General features: G+C 46.2%; 1 protein-coding gene across 1 annotated transcript; it reads right to left on the reverse strand.

Moving 5' to 3' along the window:
* Positions 1-367: 367 nt before the first annotated feature.
* Positions 368-15256, reverse strand: PAX9 (paired box 9; the record flags this gene model as incomplete). Its single annotated transcript, XM_082849975.1, has 5 exons — positions 368-459; positions 1258-1480; positions 10739-10881; positions 13867-14493; positions 15253-15256. The coding sequence occupies 5 exons, from the start codon at positions 15254-15256 to the stop codon at positions 368-370; spliced, it is 1089 nt and encodes a 362-aa protein (XP_082706101.1).
* Between the last annotated feature and the right edge of the window lie 5700 nt (positions 15257-20956).

The following is a 20956-nucleotide window of genomic DNA, read 5'->3' on the forward strand; positions in this document are numbered from 1 at the left end:
TTCACAGCAAGCCATTTTTACATTCATTAGAGCAGAATTTTCCATTGTCTTTAAATTACAACGTAATTTTGGGCTGAGATTGCTGAACACACAGGTAAGCCAACAATAACAGTACAATTTAGTTTCACAGTGGTTTTCTTAACATAAAGTTCATTTTAAGTGTCTTTGCAAAGCATTTCACATTAAACTTAAGTTTCTAAGTGACTTCCTGTAGAGCCTTGTTCAGATATTTTCCACCCTCTTGTCTTTATATGCTTGGCATGTGTGTTGTTTGATTGGGATACAAAATGGGAGACTGGCTTGTTTTATCTGTGTTTTGAGTCCTCTGTTGTAGAAAGAAAATGTCCTTCATGAGATGTCGAAGCCTTCACTGCACACACAAAATCTGGGGCAAGTCCAGGTCCAGGAGCCTGAGCAGCCCACCACCAAACAGAGACAAAGACATTGCCGGAAAGTCACCTTTGCAAAAAGAAAGGAAAAAAATAGAGAGGGGTGGGGGCAGGGGAGGGGCCTATCCCATGGAATGAAAACACAAATGCACCAGAGTCCATATTTACAAACTAATAGAAAGTATAAACATTATTGTATTTGGAACCAAGTCAAAACACCAGGAGGAGCTAAATTCAGATATTGCTTAAGTTATACATATATTTTCCAACAAAATATGCCATCTGTTAAAAATAAACAACGGATCACTCAAGTCAATTATTGATTGGTTTCCTAATGATGAATTAAGGATTATTTTGTTACCTTATTTGATTAGAGGGTGTAGCATAACTTTTTCTATACCTATTTTATTGATTTTGCAAAATCTCAACAATTGCACGTTTCAGAAGTTCAGGTTGATTTAGAATAAATATACACATGTGGTTTTACCAAAGACTAGTTTTAAAAGTTCCTTAAGCCCTTTGAGGGGTGCAGGTTTCTTCACTATGTTAAAACAGTGTGTGGCCAACACAAACGTCTCGTTCAGTCCTTAACATTGCTTTTGTTTTTAACTCCTACAGTCATGTCAGGTGTTCTGTGAGAGAGAAGTTACGGTAAGAGATATTTAAGTGTCATCAGCACAGAGGATGTGAGTCCGTAAAGCCAGCTTTCGAGGCAGGAGGGTCGGAGGGCAGAGGGGTGGGATCCGAGACCAGGGAAGAAGGGGAGGGTGTGCTAAGGGGTGCGGGGGGGGGGGGGGGCGGGACTCGGGTGAAGCTGCGGCAGACGGAATCTCCCATCAGAGTGCGGAAGCCGTGACAGAGTGGCTACCTTCTCGGGCTGCCTGCATTCCCTTGAACGCCAGCGACGCGGGAATGTCACAGTTGTGGGGGGAAAGTGGGGTGCCACTGGCATGTTGCCACCCGTGTCCAGCAACATAACCAGAAGGAGCAGCGCTGTAGGTCATGTAAGGCGACACTTGGGCTGGGGTAGGATAAGGAGCCATGCTGGATGCTGACACAAAACTGCTTACAGCTGGGAGACCATTTGGTGCCTAAGAGGAGTAGGAAAAGAGAAGAGGTGAAAATAATCACATTAGAGCGGTTGACATTTCACGAGTTCTTAGAAAGAAGCAGAATGTCAGTTCTGAGTAGTAACAATATTCTGACCCTACTTTCTGATTTTTTGTTGTTGTTGTTTAGACTTGATTCTTTTTATATTCTAAATGCATTCACAGTCTTGCTACTTAAACATATTCTTTCCACAAAGATTTTGAGGAGGCTACAACCAGAAAATTCACAGTATTTGCTTTTGCTACTTGGAATTACAGGAAGGAAATGCAGGGTGAGAAAAGAATTAATTGCGATTAAGTACTCTTAGAATCCATTCAGCTCTCTATCTGCCTTTGTCAACCCTCCCCATACTTCAGTTTTGTTTGGCTCTTTTGTTGAGGCATTTGTGAAGGGCCTGGTTGGTATAGCTTTCATTTCCATTAAAGAAGGGCAGAGTATGGGCTATCACTTTAGAAACTCAAAATGAGCATGACCTTTGTTAAATAAAACGTGGGCCATATTTTAAAACCATGTTGAAAATGCTTGTTGGACGAAGGGCATGCAAAATCAGGCAGTTTGTCTAGAAGGGTTCTTTAATGACAATTGGGAGTATATTTTCCAGAGCTATTTTATCAAAAAGGAAACTGTCAGAATATAAAAGAATCGCATATGCATGGTTTTGAAATTGGAAAATTTGCTTGCTAAGTTTTAGGGCCCTGTGATCTGAATTTTTAGAAGCCACATGGATAAATCTCTTGAAATGAATTTAAATGTAAAATGTTAGTTTGCAAACAAAATGCAGCAACGCTGGCAGGCAAGTCTGCCTAGAAGCCAGTGTTCTCTTGGCAACCAATAAATTATTGTTGGTATCGTTACTATTAACAACACCAAAAACACCCTGATTTCTAATCCTCATTCTGGCATGAATACTCGGCATCCTTCTTCAACTAACTTCATTTTTCCCCCTGAATTTCTACATTGTTGGGGCTTCCCTGGTGACGCAGTGGTTAAGAATCTGCCTGCCAATGCAGGGGACACAGGTTTGAGCCCTGGTCCGGGAAGATCCCACACCCGGCAAAGCAACTAAGCCCATGCGCCACAACTACTGAGCCTGCGCTATAGAGCCCATGGGCCACAACTACTGAGCCCGCGGGCCACAACTACTGAAGCCCACGTGCCTAGAGTCCATGCTCCGCAACAAGAGAAGCCGCCGCAAGGAGAAGCCCGCACACCACAAGGAAGAGTAGCCCCCCGCTCGCCGCAAGTAGAGAAAGCCCGCACAGCAGCGAAGGCCCAATGCAGCCAAAAATTAATTAATTAATTAAATTTTTAAAAACATTTCTACATTGTTTAGAAATAAAGAAAATCCTGTTTCCTGGTAGTGATGTGAATAAATAAACATATCACCATAGTTCCTAATGAAACTATGTGTAAATAATAGAAATATTATTCATAAAACCAATTTAAGCCTTAGAGGTAAGAAAAGCGGACATATGTTGGATACTTTTTCCAATTCAATTGCAACACAGAAATTGTTTTCTAATTTAATTCATTTGGTTATTATTTTCACTTCCACATCTATGAGAATGCAACAGTGGGGTCTCAAAAATGATTTTCTCAATTTAGAGTAACGCATGGAGTAGAATATATACATGAATGTGATTTAACACTACTTGTGGATTTCTGACAAAATAAGAATAAAAGTAGAGGAGTTAGCTTTGCGTAGTTCTATAAGAAGACACACCTCATGTTCTTTTTGTCAGAGTGCTTGTTCTTTGAAAAATGGGGAAGAGGAAAGGAAACTGAGGTTTCCTGAATCTGTCCTATGTCCCAAGCACTAAGAAATATCCAACATATTTTATCGAATAATTGGAACTGACAAATTGTATCTCATTTTAACCTATTGAGTTTATAATTACAAGATAATTTATAATGAGTACAATGCGATGTTCAATTGAAATTAAAATGTGTTACAAAGGATGATGCTTTGTTTTTTAACAAAGAAGCCATTGCACTTCAATGTTGAATACAAATGAAATATTATCCTCTTTTTATACAAAAGAATATAGATTAAGGAGTTTAGCCATTTACCCTATAGGCCAATCAGCAAGTCCATGGCCATGTGTTAAAAGAAATTATCATCCCTGTCTGCTGCAGGACCCTCTGTAGCAAATCATGCTACTCTTCCAGACAATTAAAAGATAGATACAATTTAATTTCAAACTAGAGCATCTTTTCTGGTAAAAGAGTCTTTCCTCTTCTAGAACCTGATTCTCATTCTTAGATCCTAATTCTGTTTCTTAACTTCTAAAAGAAACTCTTTTTCCTTCTTTCTGAAAATGGCTCATTAGAAAATGGCTCAAAAAAGATACACTTTAAGGCTCTCAACAGATGAGTATGAAGATAGACAACTGTCAAATTGCAGAAAAAATTTAGCATTGCATAGAGATTTTATTTCTGATCATTATTATCTAGAATTTTCCCAATAACCTAAGAGAAATTAGTTTGGAAAGGGATTGTTCCACTTCAGTTATGGAAAGGTGTTTGCATCTATATTTGGCCTCTTCCATTCTAGCATTAATTAATATTTTATACTATTTGTGCCAATGTGCACCAAGAATCATAAAATAAGAATGTTAAGGTTGAAATTACTTTTAAAATAATGAAAACCTTTGCTCAACACTTTCCAAGTACATAGGTTACATTATTTACTATAATACAGAAACAGCATATTGTTTAGTAATACATTAGCAGAAAAAAATGTATTGGTGAGTTCTATTTTTCATCACAGCTAAGTTTTTCCTACTCATTCTGTTTTCTTTATATTTCTTCTATCATTCAACATTACATTTCTCTCTGAAATACTTGCTTTGTTATTGTCCCTTTCCCTTCCTTACACCCTTGCCCTTGGAACCACTGCTCTCTGATGTGACCCCTTTATTTGGGGCTCTTCAGCCATTCTGATGTAATGTCCACAATCTCTTACATGGGTCCACTTCTTTTTGCCCAGAGATGTTCTCCCTGAGAAGCCAGGCTGGACTAGACTCTCATTTTAGGTAATGCTCCTAGGATTTGGGGGGAGGGAAAATGTTGGATTTAGGCCTCTGTTACCTTCAGATGCCTTACTTACTCCATAACTACATTTGTTTGTCAGGTGTAAAAAACACTAAGAGTTCTTTCCAGATTTGTCCATTTTCTATTAAGGCAAACTTGTTTTTCATGCTATTAGTCCTATTAGTATGAAATATTTCAAAGTTCTCTAAAATCTGCAATATATTTAGAGTCATTTTAGTGATGTGGGCCCCTCTGTACTGCAGAAAGGAAAGTTGGGAAGGGAAGCTCAGAGAGGTTTGACATCCTCGTCTTGTAGAAAAAGGCAAGGGGAGGCTAATAAAGTGTTTGCTTAAAAGAAAAAAAAGAAAGAAATCTTTAAACAGTTTAAAAATAGCTCTTAGCTTTCCCTCAGGTTTAATTATGATCTAGATTTGGGGTGGAAAAGTTTTGTCTTAATTTCCCTTTTTACTTTTAAAGTTCAGATTTAGAAATTTTTAAAAAATGGCTTGAGCAAGATAAGAGAACAAGCATGCTTTAACTGAAACGTACCTGCCACCTTCACTATTCATTCATTCTAGTAACTCAATAAACACATCAATTTTCTCACTATTAATTTTGAAACATGACATTAGTAAAAGGTATAAATCTCTACCAGGTAAAGTAATTGTTATTTATGATGCAATCACTGAAAGAGTAAAATTTTCCACCACAAAGGAAAACAACTACAGGTAGCATTGATGTTTGTTTATTCTTTCCAATAAAAGAGTACATGACTTAAAGTTCCCAAATCTGTTTAATGTTTTCAGTGAAGGGCATGTAATTAATCTGAAAAGCTAGTTAGGCTGAGTAGAGACTACCAAATGTACACCATAAATATAGTGGGAGCAAACATGCTAAATTACTCTATTTAATTGGATTGTAAATATGATTTATAAATTGACCAACATATGGAATCCCCAGGGAAGAGTAAACAAATTTTCCAAATGAAACCCCAGCAATGGGCATGTAATGGAAATCTCATTTTTGAAAATGACTTTACCTAAAGATTCCATAAATAAAACCTCAATCCATCAACCCCTTTTTCATGTCGATCTTCCATGAAAGCCCTGAGAATCCTTTCCTCTAAAGAACTGTACAAGGGTCCTCCCTAAGGCAAACTATCTTCTACCTAATGTTGAGAACGAGATTTACTAATACAAAATAAAATAGACCAAATTGTATACCCTGGAAAAAGTAAGTTCCTTGCTCTGTTGAATGTTTCTAGAAAAAGATGGATTTTTATCCCACTGACATTAAACGAAAGAGTCCAGAAAAAATACATAAGATGCAATGCAGTCTAGTTAAGGCCATCACAAGAGAGAATGAAAGTATGAGTTTTCATTGCATTTGTTCTAAAATGTTAGAAATACAGATTTGCCAGTTTTCAAAAATATTCCTAAGTGAATATGTCGAGAAGCTATAGTGGCAGAGAGCTAGACTGTAAACAATTTGAGGACAGGGACTTGTCTTTAATCATCTCACATCCCCACAAAATGGGACACATTATAGGCGTTTCATAATCATTTGTATACTTAAGTTAGTGCAGCCTTTTGAAAGCAAAAGATGTGTTGCTCTTGCTTTTAAAAAACAACAGAAAAAAAAAAAACTGGGCACCCTTTATCACCAAACAAGCATTACACTTTAAGTAAAGCAAAATGAGTAAAGCTGTTGAAAAGGTCAATAAAAGTTGTAACCTAGCTATTTCATTATTTGATTTATTGTCATTCCATTTATTCCCCACCCCCACCCCCAGAGAAAATAGAAATGCATTAGTATCCAAACACTTGTGACCGTGAAAAACTGGTATGACAACTGTCTGGCAATTAGATGTTATAGACTATTCTTCAGATGCTGGTAGTTGTCTACTCAACAATTTTTCTCCTGAAGAAAATGCAAATAGCAGTGCCAAGTCTTCTATCTAGTCTTTCATCCACTCATCAGTTCTACCTGGTTCTTCCCTTATGACAAAATCAGTTTACCTTGGCCTTATAATAAAGTAGGTTCAGCCACAAATAGAGATGTGCTTCACCTAGAATTTCAACCTCGATATCATAAGCAAGAAAAAGCTTCAGATCTGAAAATAAACAAGATTCTCTCTCTTTTTTGGTGAAAATCATTTTTCTGACTGCTGTTCTACCCTTCTTAATTCATTATGCAATAACCTAGTAGAATAAATCTGACGAAATGATGGTTGTAAATATGGTTTCAACATTCATCCAAAAGGATCTTAATTATGGGTAATTGCAGATCTAAATGTCTCTAGGTAATGGAAAGCTGCTATTTAAAATGTTTCTCTAAACTTTATTTTTCCAAAATGTTATTAAAATTGATGTAGCCTTGAAAAAAATTTAAATCGCTTTTTTTTTGTATTTTATATGACACATTTTAGCGATACATAATCATTAATTTTGTTTTAAAACATAGTTAAAAGTTAATCAGGTCAAAGAATATTTTTCATAATAAATAACATGAATTTCAAAGACTATTGGCATTTGCCTAAAATTGCATTCTCTACAAAATTATAAATTATTTAACACAAAGTTAACTTTGTTTGATATGAAGAAAAATCCACGGCAACTTCACTTATATTTTCACAAGAACAGTGTGTCTACAAGGACAGCCAGTCTGTTAAATAATGCACTAGAAAATTATATTCAGTATGCTGAAATACTATCTTTATTTCAAATACAATGAACAAATGAATGTTTCATAAGAATTTCAGATTAATTTGTCTCCAAATTAAACTCTTTTCACATCTCATTTAACTCTGAACTTTTTCATAAGTTCAGGTGTTTATAGACTATTCTCCATTCCTGAGATCTCAATTTGTAGCTAATTTTATATTAAACTTGCTGTCTGAGTTGACGTATACTACCCCAAAATGAAGATACTCAAAGATTATAAATCTACCATTCAGATGACTTTAATTAGAGTACCAGATATTCATTTTTTTCTGAGAAAGCATGCCCAATTATACAAAGAAAATTTCAAGAACTATACAACTGTTTATAAACTGTTAGAATGAGGCATTAATTCACTAAGTACCACGTATAAGGGTAGATCTATTGCAACCTCATGTTTCTCCGTATGTTTTTGTTTTTGTTTTGTTTTGCCATGAAGTTGCATTCAAGAGAGGTTTTACAGTTTCCACAGAAAAGGACCAGCGATTAGGAACCAGAGAACATTATTGTCATTCAGAGTTAGATGAGATTAAAGAGTTCTAGCCCAATATTAAATGTGGGTGAAAAAAGCCAAAATAAATATCCTTATCTCCTATCCTCAAAGATAGACAATAAGGACTTCAGAATGGCACTATAAAATATCAATTGCAGTGTAATACTAAAGTGTACAGTTTGAATATTCTAAACTAATGTTTTAAAAACAAGATAGATGTGTGCATAAGGTTCTAATTACTAGCAATCGGGCATCTTTCTTTGCAGTTTAAGCTGAAAATAGAAACTCTAGATTACAGTAATCAATAGAACCTATGATCAGTTGTCAAGTCAGCCCCTCTGGTAATTTTACAGGTATATTCTGACAAAGGATTATGCTCTAAATCCTATAATCCTGAACCCTTGATTTCCTCCTTTATATACTAAAATGAAACTGAGATTATATAATACTACACTATTTAATAACAACCATAAATGCACTAAAAGTATTATGTGCAAAAATTTTGAGAATTTTTTTTTTGCCAAAGACTTTCAATTTTTGTTTATAATACAATTAGAGAAAAGTTTTACCTAAGTTTACACTAGGGTTGTGGAAATGGACATATGCTGATAACATTTTGAAATATAACTTAAAAAAAATAAAACTACCCTTTGAATATTTGTAGGAGAAATGCATATATGTATGGAATACACACACACAACACACCTTACATTTGCATGTTTGTTTATGAGCAAGTTTTAATGTATAATTTTACCCTCAAGGAAATCAACATCTAAATTCCAAAACTGCTCACAAAATGACACAGTCTAAGTGTATGTGTCTACTTAGCACACCTTCAGCATTAAGCACTATTTTGATAATCATAATAGAGTAGCTACTGATTTAATTATGCACAGAAATTTTTCAAGTTTTGATATTTTACATCATTTGTATTATCTTGCTACATGGCAATGCAGAAGATAAGCATATTGCCATTAAGAACTTTCCAAACGAAAGTCTGATATAAATGTCTTTTTCTTCTGCAAAAAAATTTTGACTTGTCCTCAAGCATTTAGAGCAATACTTATTTGGCCACTTATTTAAGTTACTTACTCTTATAAATCTGATAATTAAGTGACTTCATATTCACTGTATAAAATGTAATGGATTTTTAATGTTCAGAATATGCAGGATAGATTACTTGACACAGTGTTTTATTTTAAATTGATTAGTTTCATTTTGAAGTGTATGTATTAACTAACCATTTCTAAACAAGATAATACACTAGGTCTATAATTCAAAGGAGTAAAAATAAAAGTAATCATAAAGATTTTTGGATTATGATGCTGCTTTATATATAAACTGGGTTCATCAACTACATGTGGGAATTAGAGACCTTTATTTTCAACTCTGTACTTCACAATGTTATTCCAGGAAATGAAGACCTAATAAACATTACTGAGCACCAATTAAATGCTTACTACTCTGTATACTAGGTGCTTTATAGATGCTCTTTTGTTTGTAACAAAATACCTTGACGCTTGTTGACTATGAGCTGGCTGACCAAAGTATATTCTGACAAAAGAAAAAATTTCTTGTTTTTTGAGTCAATCTCTAACGCCATTTCTATCGGGGTAATATTTAATGAATGCCTACTATGTGCCCTATGGTTGCATTATCTCATTGAAATTTCACATCTCTTGAGGTTGACCCTATTATTTCCCTGTTTTATAGATGAAAAAATGGAGTCTCTAAAAGGTTAATAACTTGAGTAAGTGGCAATGGTGCCATTGTACATAATGCCTCTTCTTTATGAATTACCTGCTCTTCTGTGGAAGGTAGTGACAAACTTTCTTACAATTTCTCTTTGGCATTCTTTACGGTAGAAGGAGATTCAGGAAAGGGACCCTCCTTCCTTGCTGCTATTTTCTGTGATATTTGTCATGGGAGAGCTACTAATATATATGGGATTCTGTTTTAACAAAATAAGGGAGGGAAGAGGAACTGAAAATGGGGTTTGTTAGGGAAAATAAAGACTAGGATTTTTTTTCCCAATTGAATAAACGTTGCAAGTTCTATTGTGCTTAAGAAGTTTATTTTAACAGATAAGAAAACATTAAAAGTTTTAAGATTTCAAAATAATAAAATGAAAACTGGGTATTTTGAGGCTTTGGAATTGGGAGTTTGGTATGAGTAAATTTGCAAACCTACACAGGTCTGCTCAAATAAACCTTACGCTGCTTTAAGGTCCAGGTTTGTTTTTGTTGTTGTTTGCTTTTTTGAGAGCTTTGAACTCCTGACTCCACCGTGGTGATGAATATAGACTCAAAACTCCTGGGCTTTTGTTGTTGTGGTTGCTTAGTTTTTCTCAAAGGAAAAAAAAAAACACGGGTGTTTTAATTTTTCTTATGGAGAGTCGGGGGAGGGCGAGAGGGAAAGAAAAATTAAACGGTCCACAGCCGGTCCGTATAATTTGAGGTCTTCTCACTAACCTCCCTGGGGAGATTACGACGTGACCTTTAATCGGGAAATGGTAACTACGCAGTTTATCTGCTTGCCCTCTCCTCGCCGTCGCAGGACCAGCCACGCGCGCCCGTTCTCTGGGAGCCGCGGACCGCCCGCGCGGGAGGAGCCGCAGCGGCGCGCCCGGGGGCGTGCAGACCGCTCGTCCCGCGCGCAGCTGGGAACCCACGGCCGCTCTCCCGGCCCCTCGGAGGCGCCTTCCCGGGTAAGTGTACCCCGACGCGAGCCGCGTTAAAGGCTTCAGGCGCGACCTCCCCGCGCCTCCAGCGGCCGAGCAGGCCCGGAGGCGCTTCCAGGGCCGCGGGGGTCGAGGCCTCACTACGCCCTCGCGGGTCCGGGCCTCTGTCCCGCCCCCATCGCCCCGACCTGGGGCTCGTGGCCGCCACGGGGAGTGGACCTGGGTCTCTCCTCGGTCGAGGTTCCGAGAGGGGCCCGGGGCCTCCGTCGCCCGAACCCCCGCGGCCCACCCGGCGGGGCCCTCGCGTCCTCACCTGAGCGTACTTGGCTTCCTGCTCCAAGGCCCCCTTCTCCAGCCCGTTCACCGCGTGCGGGGCGGCGGCGGGGAAGTTGCTGCGGCCCAGGCTGCTCCACTCCTCCACCTTGGGGCTGTGGTAGGGGGAGCTGTCGCTCACTCCTGGGGAGGAGGAGAGGGCGTCAGGCTGGAGGGCCAACCGCGCGCCCCCTCCTGAGACCGGCTGCGAACCCGCGAGCGCGAGGGCTGCGACCTCTGCTGTCCCCCTGCCCTCCGCCTCCCAGGGGTGCGGGAACGGCCCCTCCGGCCGGGAGCCCAGGGCTCGGCCAAGGTGACTCGCCTCGAAGTAGGCCTTTCCCCGCCCTCTCCCCCACGCCCGCGGGAAGATACGTTTTTCTTTTTCATCCGGCCTTTGATTACCTCCTCCTGTCCTCGCTCCCCCGGGGAAACGAGTGGAAGGAATCTGAGAATTTTCCCCCAGTTTTCCCAAATCGGGGAAAGAACCCGTGAAACTGGATGCGCCGTTCTCCCCATTCCTAAGCCACGGTCCCAGTCCTGACCCGGGGTCGACTGGGGTTCAACAAAAATCTGAGACTGGTGCTAACTGAAAAGGGAGAGAGGGTCTCCCAGGCCTAACCGCGCCTATGCTGGCTCTCAGAGACATCCAGAAAAGTGCTCACTGTGCTGTGGAGATCTAGTACTTATGTCAACAGATGGAACAAAAAACCTGCAAAGTCCTCTGCAAACAAATAACTAAAGGATGCCCACAATATACATGCAAAACATAGGTGCACAGGTTTCTGCCTTCCGTATGTGCCTGCCTTGTGTGAGACTACCCTTGATGCTCTATCTCTACACGTTAAATACATGAGGTTATGTGCATATGACTTAAAAAATAAATACTACAGTTACCACTGTAAACGCCACCAGTGTCAGAGGTAAGGTTATAGGTTTTCTTTTTCAATGAAACAAAAGGTTAGGATAATTAAAGTATAAGTATTTTGGAAAAGAAGTAAAGCCGTCAGCTATCCTTTATGTTTTTAATAGAGATGCAAAGAAAATTATACGGGCGTAAACTGATTACCACGATACCTAGAGGTGTACATATTGAATCACTGGCATCTTTAAGTGAGCAAGTAGAATTTTAAAGAGAAGATATTTGAAAACTATGAGCAGTTGGTCTTTGGGACCCATGGGTAGAGGACTGAATGAAGTTTGACAAAACTACTACAACTTGATTTTAAATACTTCCATCTGATACAGTGCTTCAAAGGGGCAATCATTTTGTAGAAACGATCATTGGTAGAACTAATCATTTTACATTCACAGACTTGTCAGAAAACAGGTTGTTTAAAGCTGGTATCCAGAATCAACAACATGTAGAATGAAGAGTTGCTCCTCTCCATAATCTAATACTTTTTCAACTGACATTTGGTCTGATTGTAGGCTCCCTAGGGAAGAAAAGTTTTCTTTTCAACTCTGTCAGTCTTTTTTCACTGTGCCTCCCCCTCTCCAAAGAATTAGATTGTGTTCCAATTTGCACCAGGAAACTGTATTTTGGCCCAGAACTGCCAGTCTCTTCTTGCCTTCCCAGACAAAAGGCAATCGGTGGGCACAAGCCTGAAGTTATCTTAAGAAATTGAGATCCCCCTGCGCGCCCCCATTTCTGCTGATCTCACACTTTCCCATGAACCGGGGCTTCCTTTAAGTGTCAGTGAGGTCAGTTTATCCTATAAATCAAGGGCAAACTCTCTTCAAATAAAGCTCCAACCAGCTCCGAACAAGACAAAACCAGGCTCTTAGAAGGATCTTGTAAAGTCACAGTCAGAAAACAAGAAGATGAGAAATCAGGACTACGCTTTAATTATTTAAAAAGATAATTGTGCCAATGTGGTGGCAACCGAGAAAGGCAGGAAACAATTAAAGGAACTATTTCCCCTTTTCCTATTTAATTTTTCCTCTGCTCTTTTTAAACTTCTGGCTGAGAAATTAAGAAGGTAGGCTCTTTATCTCTGCATTATTTAAATTCTGCGTCTAGGGCATTTTTTACTTTCTTTTCTCCCTACCGAGGAAGAAGTTAACGCTGTTTTTGTTTTGTTTTGTCCCGTTTTAACAACGCAGTAAAAGAAAACAACCTCGGGTCTCCTGCGGAAGCCCGACTAAGCACAGGGGCTGGAGGAATCGTTCTTAGCGAGCAGAAAAGACACACCACACGCAAGGTCAAGGGTGAGAAAGGAAAGGCACCACTGAAAACGTTCAGGGACTAGATGTCCACTCACATTCCCGGGGACTGGGGGACCCTAAAGGGTAGCGGCAGGCGCAGGAAAAACGGGAAAGAACAGAAAAGAGGACAGCATGAAATCGCGTGAATTTTCTCTTCATCACAGCAGTAGTTGGTGCCACTTCCTAAGACATATATGTAGTGAAATCTGTTAAGGTAAAAAGTGTCGGGGGGGGGGAGGAGGAGGGGGAGGAGGGGGAGGACAAAGAGAGAAATAAAGCAGAAAATTAGTCCCAGAATGAGCAATGCTGTAACACGCAAGTTACTAGTAGTAACTTCAGGACCTCCGTTTCCGAGGAAAATGAAGTGAAGCATAAGAATGAAACCAATTAGGTGACATTTGAACTTCCTGCCTGAGCAAATTTGGTCTGATTGCCAGAATGCAAGAAGAACACTGCAGTTTCCACAGGGTGCCCGACTCCTCGCGGCCGCATCTGATCCCCAAACAAGCTGCCCGCAGCAGTGTCTGCAGCCGGCAGCCCCACGCCTGCTCGGGCCTCTCCGGCTGCGCCCCAAGTCCGGCCCCGGCGGCGCTCTCCAAGTGAGCGAGCTGGTCTGAGGCTGCGGCGGCGCGCGAGGCGGGGGAGGGTGGAAAATGCGAACCATGTGTCGGGGATGGGGGGATGCTGTGGGTCTGGTCGTTTGAGATGAGGCAGTAGACTGCGTGTGGCAAGGAAACGAAGGGCATGAATTTCACGTTAATGAGATCAGGACACCCCATGGGAGGGCCCCTTACGTTCCCAAAGGAAGAAGCCTCAGGCGGTGGGATAGACGCGGGCCCCCCCGGAGGCCGCAGATACAGAGACCCCAGAGAGGCTGCGGCGGGAAGCTCTGCACATACACACATCCGGTCCCCGAGCCCTTACCTTGGTCGGTGATGGAGCGAATGCCCAGGATGTCGGTGACGGAGTGGGAGGAGGGCCAGGTGCGCGGCATGGCCACTGAGCCGGGGATGGCGGGCACGCCGGGCGGCGTGGGCACCTTAGCCGCGGCCGCCGTGATGGGGCTGGGGTACGAGTAGATGTGGTTATAGGGCAGCGCCGGCTGCGGCGCCGGCTGGTGCTGCTTGTATGAGTCGTAATGGCCCTGTTGGGCCAAGTTGCCGATCTTGTTGCGCAGGATGCGGCTGATAGAGCTCACCGAGGGCACGTTGTACTTGTCACACACGCCGTCCGCCAGTAGGCGGTCCCGTATCTCCCAGGCGAAGATGCCGGGGTCCCTCTGCTTGTAGGTCCGGATGTGCTTAACCACAGTGGGGGTGGTGACCCGAGGCTTGCTGCCCCCAATGGCCCCTGGCAAGATCGAGCCTGTCTCATTGTAGCGCGCCAGGATCTTGCTGACGCAGCCGTGCGAGACCCGTAGCTGGCGGCTGATGTCACACGGTCGGATGCCCAGTTGGGCCAGCTCCACTATGCGAAGCCGAATGGCGTTGGGCAGCGGCCTCCCGTTCACGAATACTCCTCCCAGCTGGTTCACCTCCCCGAAGGCTGGCTCTGCAAAACGAACACATGGCGCGCGGGGACGCGCATCCGCAGTTTGGGACAAGCGCTTGCCACTCGGCCTCCGCGCGCGTCATGGGACAAGGCGGATACACCCGCCTCGAAATAAGGACCCGGGCTTTCACCAAACCGTAAGGTCCCCGAGCCTTGAGGAACGGCCGCAAATCACCGCGGTCGAGTCAGACCCTCCTCCCTCATTCTGGTAGTGCCTGAGGCCGCTACAGACAAATGTAGTGGTGAGACGCAGGGCCTCTCCGAGTGCTCAAAAGTCTCCGAAGCAGGCGGGGAAATCGGTCTCGACGCCTGCAAGCGGCTCCTTCTCGCCTACTCGGCGCTAAAGTCCTTGTGCCGCTCCCCCTTGATCCCCAGCGCCCCGCCTTGGGACCTGCGCAATTAGACAAAGTCTAGTCTTTTTTTCTGGTTGGCGTTTTTTACCCCCCCGTGTCTGCGTGTATGTGAAACAAAATTTGGTCCGCAACTGGGACCGCGGGGCTTGCTGATGCAACCTCTCCCTACTCTTGAAATCAGAAAATGGCATCAACAGCAGCAACCCAGTAGCCCGCGTTCAGACTGAGCTGCTGTGCGTCGCTGACCCTTAGCGTGTTCCTACAAGTTGTAGGAACACGAGCAAAGTCAATAAGGAGAGTGTAAGCGCTCAGTGGTGCGCGCCCTCGCGCGCCCTCCCTCCCTCCCTCGCCCGCTCGCTCCCTCCCTCCCTTCCCGGTTCTGACAGCGTCCCCCGCCGCCACTCACCCATTGCTCCGAGCAGTACACCAACCGGGCCCCAGCTCCGCACTCCCAGAAAGAAGCTTTTCGCGTGGCCTCAGTGGCCCGGTGTGTCGCTCCCCCGGGCCGCTGGTGCCTCCGCTTCTCCCCGGGAGGAGGCGGCGAGAGTGCAAAAGGAAGGAGTAAAAGGAAGTCTGTGCCCCGATGAAAGAGGCTTGAGTTCTGCATTTCAATCTAAGCAGCAACGTGGGCTGGGCTGAGCGGGGCCGGGCGGCTCCGTCTATCACTCACTAGGGACACGCCCCCAAAGAGGAGGGCCCGAAGGCAAGCTGCATGCTGATTGGTTTGGTCCATTGAGCGACAGCACAGTCCGGGAAAGTCCTTCCGCTGTCTCTTTCAATCTTGCTCAGCACCTGGGTGACTAAATACAATGAAAAGAGGTGTTTGACACCTTCCCAGGGGCAGCGCAAACAGACAGCAAAGTCAGGCTGTTAAAAATGCTGAATAAGCAAATGAAAGCGTTTGGTCTGAATATGAAAGACTCGAAGGGAGAAGGGGCTGAGAATACTACTTCTTTGGGGGAAAAGACGGACATCTCAGAATTTAACTTCAAACTCTAGGTGGGAGGTGAGCGCCACCGTCTTCGAAGGTGGTGATGGTGAGCGTTCTTAGAATAGCCTGTCCTGTAAGCCTCGAGGGGATATCAGGAGAGGATGGCTGTTACCGGCGGGTCCTACCGCACTCCAGCCTACGCCAGGTGGCCAGAGCCCAGGTGTGAGAAGGTAGGCCCGTTGGAGAGACGAGGAGAATTAGGCGAGACCAAGCCAGAAATGGAGGCCTTTGTTTCCACCAGGTGGAGACCTCTCCCCCGGCCTCATGACTAACGCCCCGCAACAGTCTCTAGGGAGTTCATCCAGGAGCACGGGGTAAAACCCTAGCCTAGACTCCAAGCAGGAAAGTAGCCACACGCGGCTAAAGCAAGCGCACAACGTCGACCAATTGCCAGCGCATGGGGCACTCTCTGCGGAAGCCAGCGCGCCGCAGGGCTCAACCGTGTTGCTGGTCCACTGGCCCTTGGTGCCGGCCGAGGTTCTCCGGTTTTCCCCCACCAGTGAACCACTGCAAAGGGCTTTTGTTTAAATATGAGAAAGACTTGGTTCCAAGAAGGTGAACACTGAGCCTGCACATGTATGTGACTCTCACGTCTTCTGACTAGCTGCCAGAGGCCCTGCAGTTCAGCCTGCCTTCTGAATTTTCACTTTCATTCACGCTAAGGCTAATCCAAAGTGTACAGTATTCTTTTTGGCAGTCAAAGTTATTCACAGTTTGAGTACCGGTTATGGAGAATGCTAATCAAAATCAAAAGCAAGATGGGGAACATTTTTAATGAACTTGGGAGTTTGTACTGCTTCTGGTCGAGGATACTGATACTGCTACTTGACAGTCATACGTTAGCTCTTTCTTGTGCACACAGGTTTCGGGGCTGATTGTCCCACAATCCCGAGGGATGGGCTCTGGTTTACACATAGGGAAGCTGACTGGGCCCCGATCCGGGCCAGTAAGTGACAAGAGCCCAGGAAAAACTCATGGTCAGCTGCGCTTTTTGAAACGAACAGTAATCTCCAGATCCTCAGGTTTCTATGGCGGGGGTGCCCTCTAAGTTGAAATTTACAGGTAGGAAAGATTTGAAAGATAAAGGAACTATGAAGTCAAACATCCTTAATTCTTTACAATCAGGTTCTTGTGGAAAGTGCCACAACTAGAAATACTTGAACTTATCTGCCTTTTTGGTTGTTGTTGCTGTTTCAATTGTTTAAAATCTCGAAGTTTGACTTGACAGCGATTTCACCCTGGTCTGACCCGCAGTACCTGTTGTGTGGCACCCCCTGCTGCTCTAGAACTCGGAGGTCCTTTGTGGGTCCCAGATTTTAAAAGCAACAGCTCCTTCTTGGGGCAATTTAGTTGAGTCTGCGGTATCCGAGGGGAGTATACGATTTTGCCTGAGGGTTGTGCGAAGGAATGAACGTGCTGGGCATCTTGATCAAGAGTCCCCCTGACCCCTCTTCCCCCTCGCCGACACACACTGAGTAGCGACCCCTGCGCGGACTCTGTGCCCAGCTGTTGGGTGCCCAGTGATCGCTTCTCGGAGTCTGCAGGGCTGCGAAGTTGGTAAAAGGCTCTTCGCCTTCTGACTGGCAAGACCCAGTGCCGTGATGTGTTTCTATGTGCTCTGTGAGGGCTTTAGCACCAGCACCAGCCTGGAGTGATCCTGAGACTCGTATTGTTTGGAGCTCTGGCCAGGAGGACCTAACACGCACCTCCCTCTCGTTCGCCCCCAGCTCCCTCAGTTGCCTCATATTCCCCGCACAGGCTTGCTGATGCCTCTCTATTTCCACCTGTGGTAGCACGCGGTCTTGTCTGCAGTGGATCCCCTGCTCCGCGCCCCTCAGGGCCCAGCAGGCCCTCTTTACGCCGGCGAGTGCGGATGTTTGGCACTCTCAGCTCAGCGCATTCCCGAGAGCAGGCGAAGGATCTTGTTTGGGGACACTGAGTATCTGCAGCAACCTGAGGCCCGGGCTCCAGGGGCAAAAGGAGTCGTAGCTTCAGGGGACAGACAGAGGCGCCCAACCCTAGAGGAAGGGGCTGATGCAGAACCCTCCCAGGACGCACACTGAGTGCTGTGGCCAGGTAGCCCGGCTGGCAACCCGATGAGAGACAAGTGACCTGAAGGGGGAGGAAGAGGGATTGGTAGAGGAGGAAGAGGGATTGGTAGGGGGGGGAAAGAGGGATTGGTAGCGGGGGAAGAGGGATTGGTGGGTGGGGGGAGAGGGATGGGGGTAGGGAGAGAGAGAGAAACAGTAAGGGACAGTAAGCCTCGACCGACGATGGGCGTAGGGACGCAGAGAAAAAGCAAGGGTCAGTTGAGGTCAGCGCCCCCTGGTTACTGCCTGCTCTGAACCCGGGAGATCACACAGAGATCGGAAGAATTTCGACTAAAGAAATTTAAGACCAAAACCAAAACACAACCAGTAAGGTCTGCAGCTGACACAGGCCGGGGAGAAGCCAAAAGCCCTTCCCAGGGCGCTGTCTAGGCCTCCTCTGAAGAGCGACCCGTTCTCCGGGTAAATATTTACTCAGTGGGAGACTGGAAGCTGGCAGGGTGGGAGGGTGTGAAGGAGGGGGCTACACGAGGTGGAGAGAATCCGTACGCTCGACACTGGCGGGGACAGACGTGTACACCGGTCCGAGGGGACACGGGGCCCGGGACCCCAGAGGCGGCCGGGTTCGGGGTCTCGGCTGGGGAACTTTAGCCTGCCTTGCGCCTCTTTGGCTGGACTCCTTCCCTGCCCCTGCGGGCCCAGGCCAGATGCTGTAAAGTCTTCATAAATCTGTCAGCGGTCCCAGTGCTGCGGGCGGTCACCTGCGCCCCCGCCTCCCCTCCCGGCAGCAGCGGGGTCTGAGGAGAGGTGCGGAGAAGGAACAGGAGTCTAGCTCCTTCCGAGGCCGCCCCAGCGCGACCCGGCAGACGGCGCCCGGGGGCTGCCGAGGTCGGACCCAGGAGCAATAGGCTGTGCAGGGAGTGGGGAGCCTCCGCCCTCCAGCGCGGAGCGATGTCCTGGGCTGCTCCGCCGGGCGCCTGCTTCCCGCGTCCTGCAGGTCAGCTACGACTGCAGACGGGACGGGGGGTGGGGGGCGGGGGGTGGTATAGCGAGAGAGGGGCGTGTGTATGCGCGGGAGAGGGGTCCTGCTGTTTCCAGTCGCTTTTAGGAAGACTAGAGTTGGCCGAGGAGAATATTAAGGGGCAGATTCCTCCAGCTTGCCTCCTTTGTCGGAAAAAGACAGGACCCAGGGTGAGGCCCAGGCGACGGCGGCCGCCTCTCGCTCTGCCCGGGGAGTTCCGGGGATCGAAAGCAGCCAGAGTCTGAGCTCCCGGACGGGTTTTCAGAGCACAGTTCCTTCTTTCCAGTCGTCTGAGGGAGAATATGGTAGAGGCAAGACCTCCGATCCTGTTCCCCCACGGGAGTGCCTCTTCCAGGGTAAGTGAAGGATTGCGCGCCGCGTAGAGAGGAAAAACAGGCCAGGCTTCTCCAGTCCTCGCCAAACCGCGCTGCCAACGCCCGGGCCGCGGGTTCCAACCCGGATCGGCCCAATGCTAAGTCCCGGCCCGGTAGGGTCAGCGGCAGCCCCCTGCCCACTGGACCTCCCAGCGTCTGCTGTAGCACGTGGCAGCCGGAGGCGCACCCGGTGCCTAAAGAGAGGGAAGGTCCACCCTGAGCTGCGGGCTGGACTCTATCTGCGCGTGGAGCCGCGGGCGAGGTCGGAGGCGGCGGCTACAGGGAAGAGCCAGGCGGTGTGGGAGAAACAGCCCGCACGGGCCCTCAGCCTCAGCCAGGCCGGGGGGCTGGGGGGGGGGTGATGGGGGGAGGGAGTGTCCAGACACTGACCTGCCAGCCTGTACTTCGCTGGGCTGCGGACGCAGCGGGACCCACCAGCCCAAGTAGAGGCCGCTGGGGCCCCCAAGAGGAGCCTGGAAATTTCTCCGAAAGCCTCTAAGGCCTCTCCGCGTCCTCTCTGCCTTCCGGCTGGTGGTGCTCACGATTCAAGACCCTTTCCCCAGAAGGCAGAAGCTCGCGGGGTCCTGCCAGAGCGCGGAAATCTCGCTGCTGGCCGTGGGATCCGCCCTGGGGGTGCGAGCGCTCCTCACTCTCTTTCTCCTTCCGAGGGCAGGGGAGGGGCTTGTTGCCGCCTGAAACCCGCTTTTAATTCTCCGCCTGCCTGTTTCCGATCACCCAGGGTTGGTTTTTCTGTTTGCACACTCCTTCTGTTACAATAAAAACAATCCACATTTCTTTTCAGTTTCCCCATATTAGCGTCACTCAGTAATTGTTCTCCACCCCTCCCCCTCCCCCCCCCCCCCGCTGTGAAGGCAAGCGGGATTATTGGTACCCTCGCAGTGGAAGGTTCCCGAGTATATAAGCAAATCTTCCCTAAAGACTTTAAAGTAAAAATAAATAACGGCCCGGGAAATTGCTGTGACCCTAACATCACTTTCTGAACGCAAATTACACCCATTTTTCAGTTTTCAACAGCGGAATTGCTTTCAGAAGGACGGCGTGGTGCCCCATGTGATATGGTTATATTTGTTTATTAAAGACACAAATGAAAGAGACCACATTTTGGGGGCAAGGGGCAAAACTCTAGGCTGCAGAACGGCAAGTGCGATCAAGGATCGGATCCCGGCTGGGGGCAGGGGCAGGGAGGACCCGGGCAGGGAGGAGCCCTGCAGGGACGCCAGGCTGAGCGTCCAGCCAAAGGGAGGGGGGACTTCGACCTGCCCAGTTCGAAGCATTTGTGGAAGGCACATAGCTAGGTGACGAGAGGAGGACACTGTCCGCAGTCACTTTACAGCCCTGAGCTGCGGTGGCTCAAGAGAATTGCTGCTGCATGTGGGAGAAGCAGGCTTTGGGATTCTTAAAGATCCTGCCCTCAGGGTCCATGTGCGGGCAGTGGGGCTGCTTCCTACTGAAGACCCAGTTGGCCTAAAGGCTCCCAGAAGAGAAACGAGAGCCACGTCTTGCCTGTAAGACTAGGTTTCGGGTCTCAAGCAAACACAAACCCTTCGGGTCCCCCACCATGGTCCAGGTTCTGTTAAACACAGCGTGATTGGGGTTGCCTGCAGGCTTCAAGGGGCTGGAATCAACGTGCGGGCTGGAGTCTTGGTGCTAAGCAT

This window comes from Leucopleurus acutus (genome assembly GCF_964270905.1).
Source record: "Leucopleurus acutus genome assembly, chromosome: 1".
NCBI lineage: Eukaryota > Metazoa > Chordata > Mammalia > Artiodactyla > Delphinidae > Leucopleurus > Leucopleurus acutus.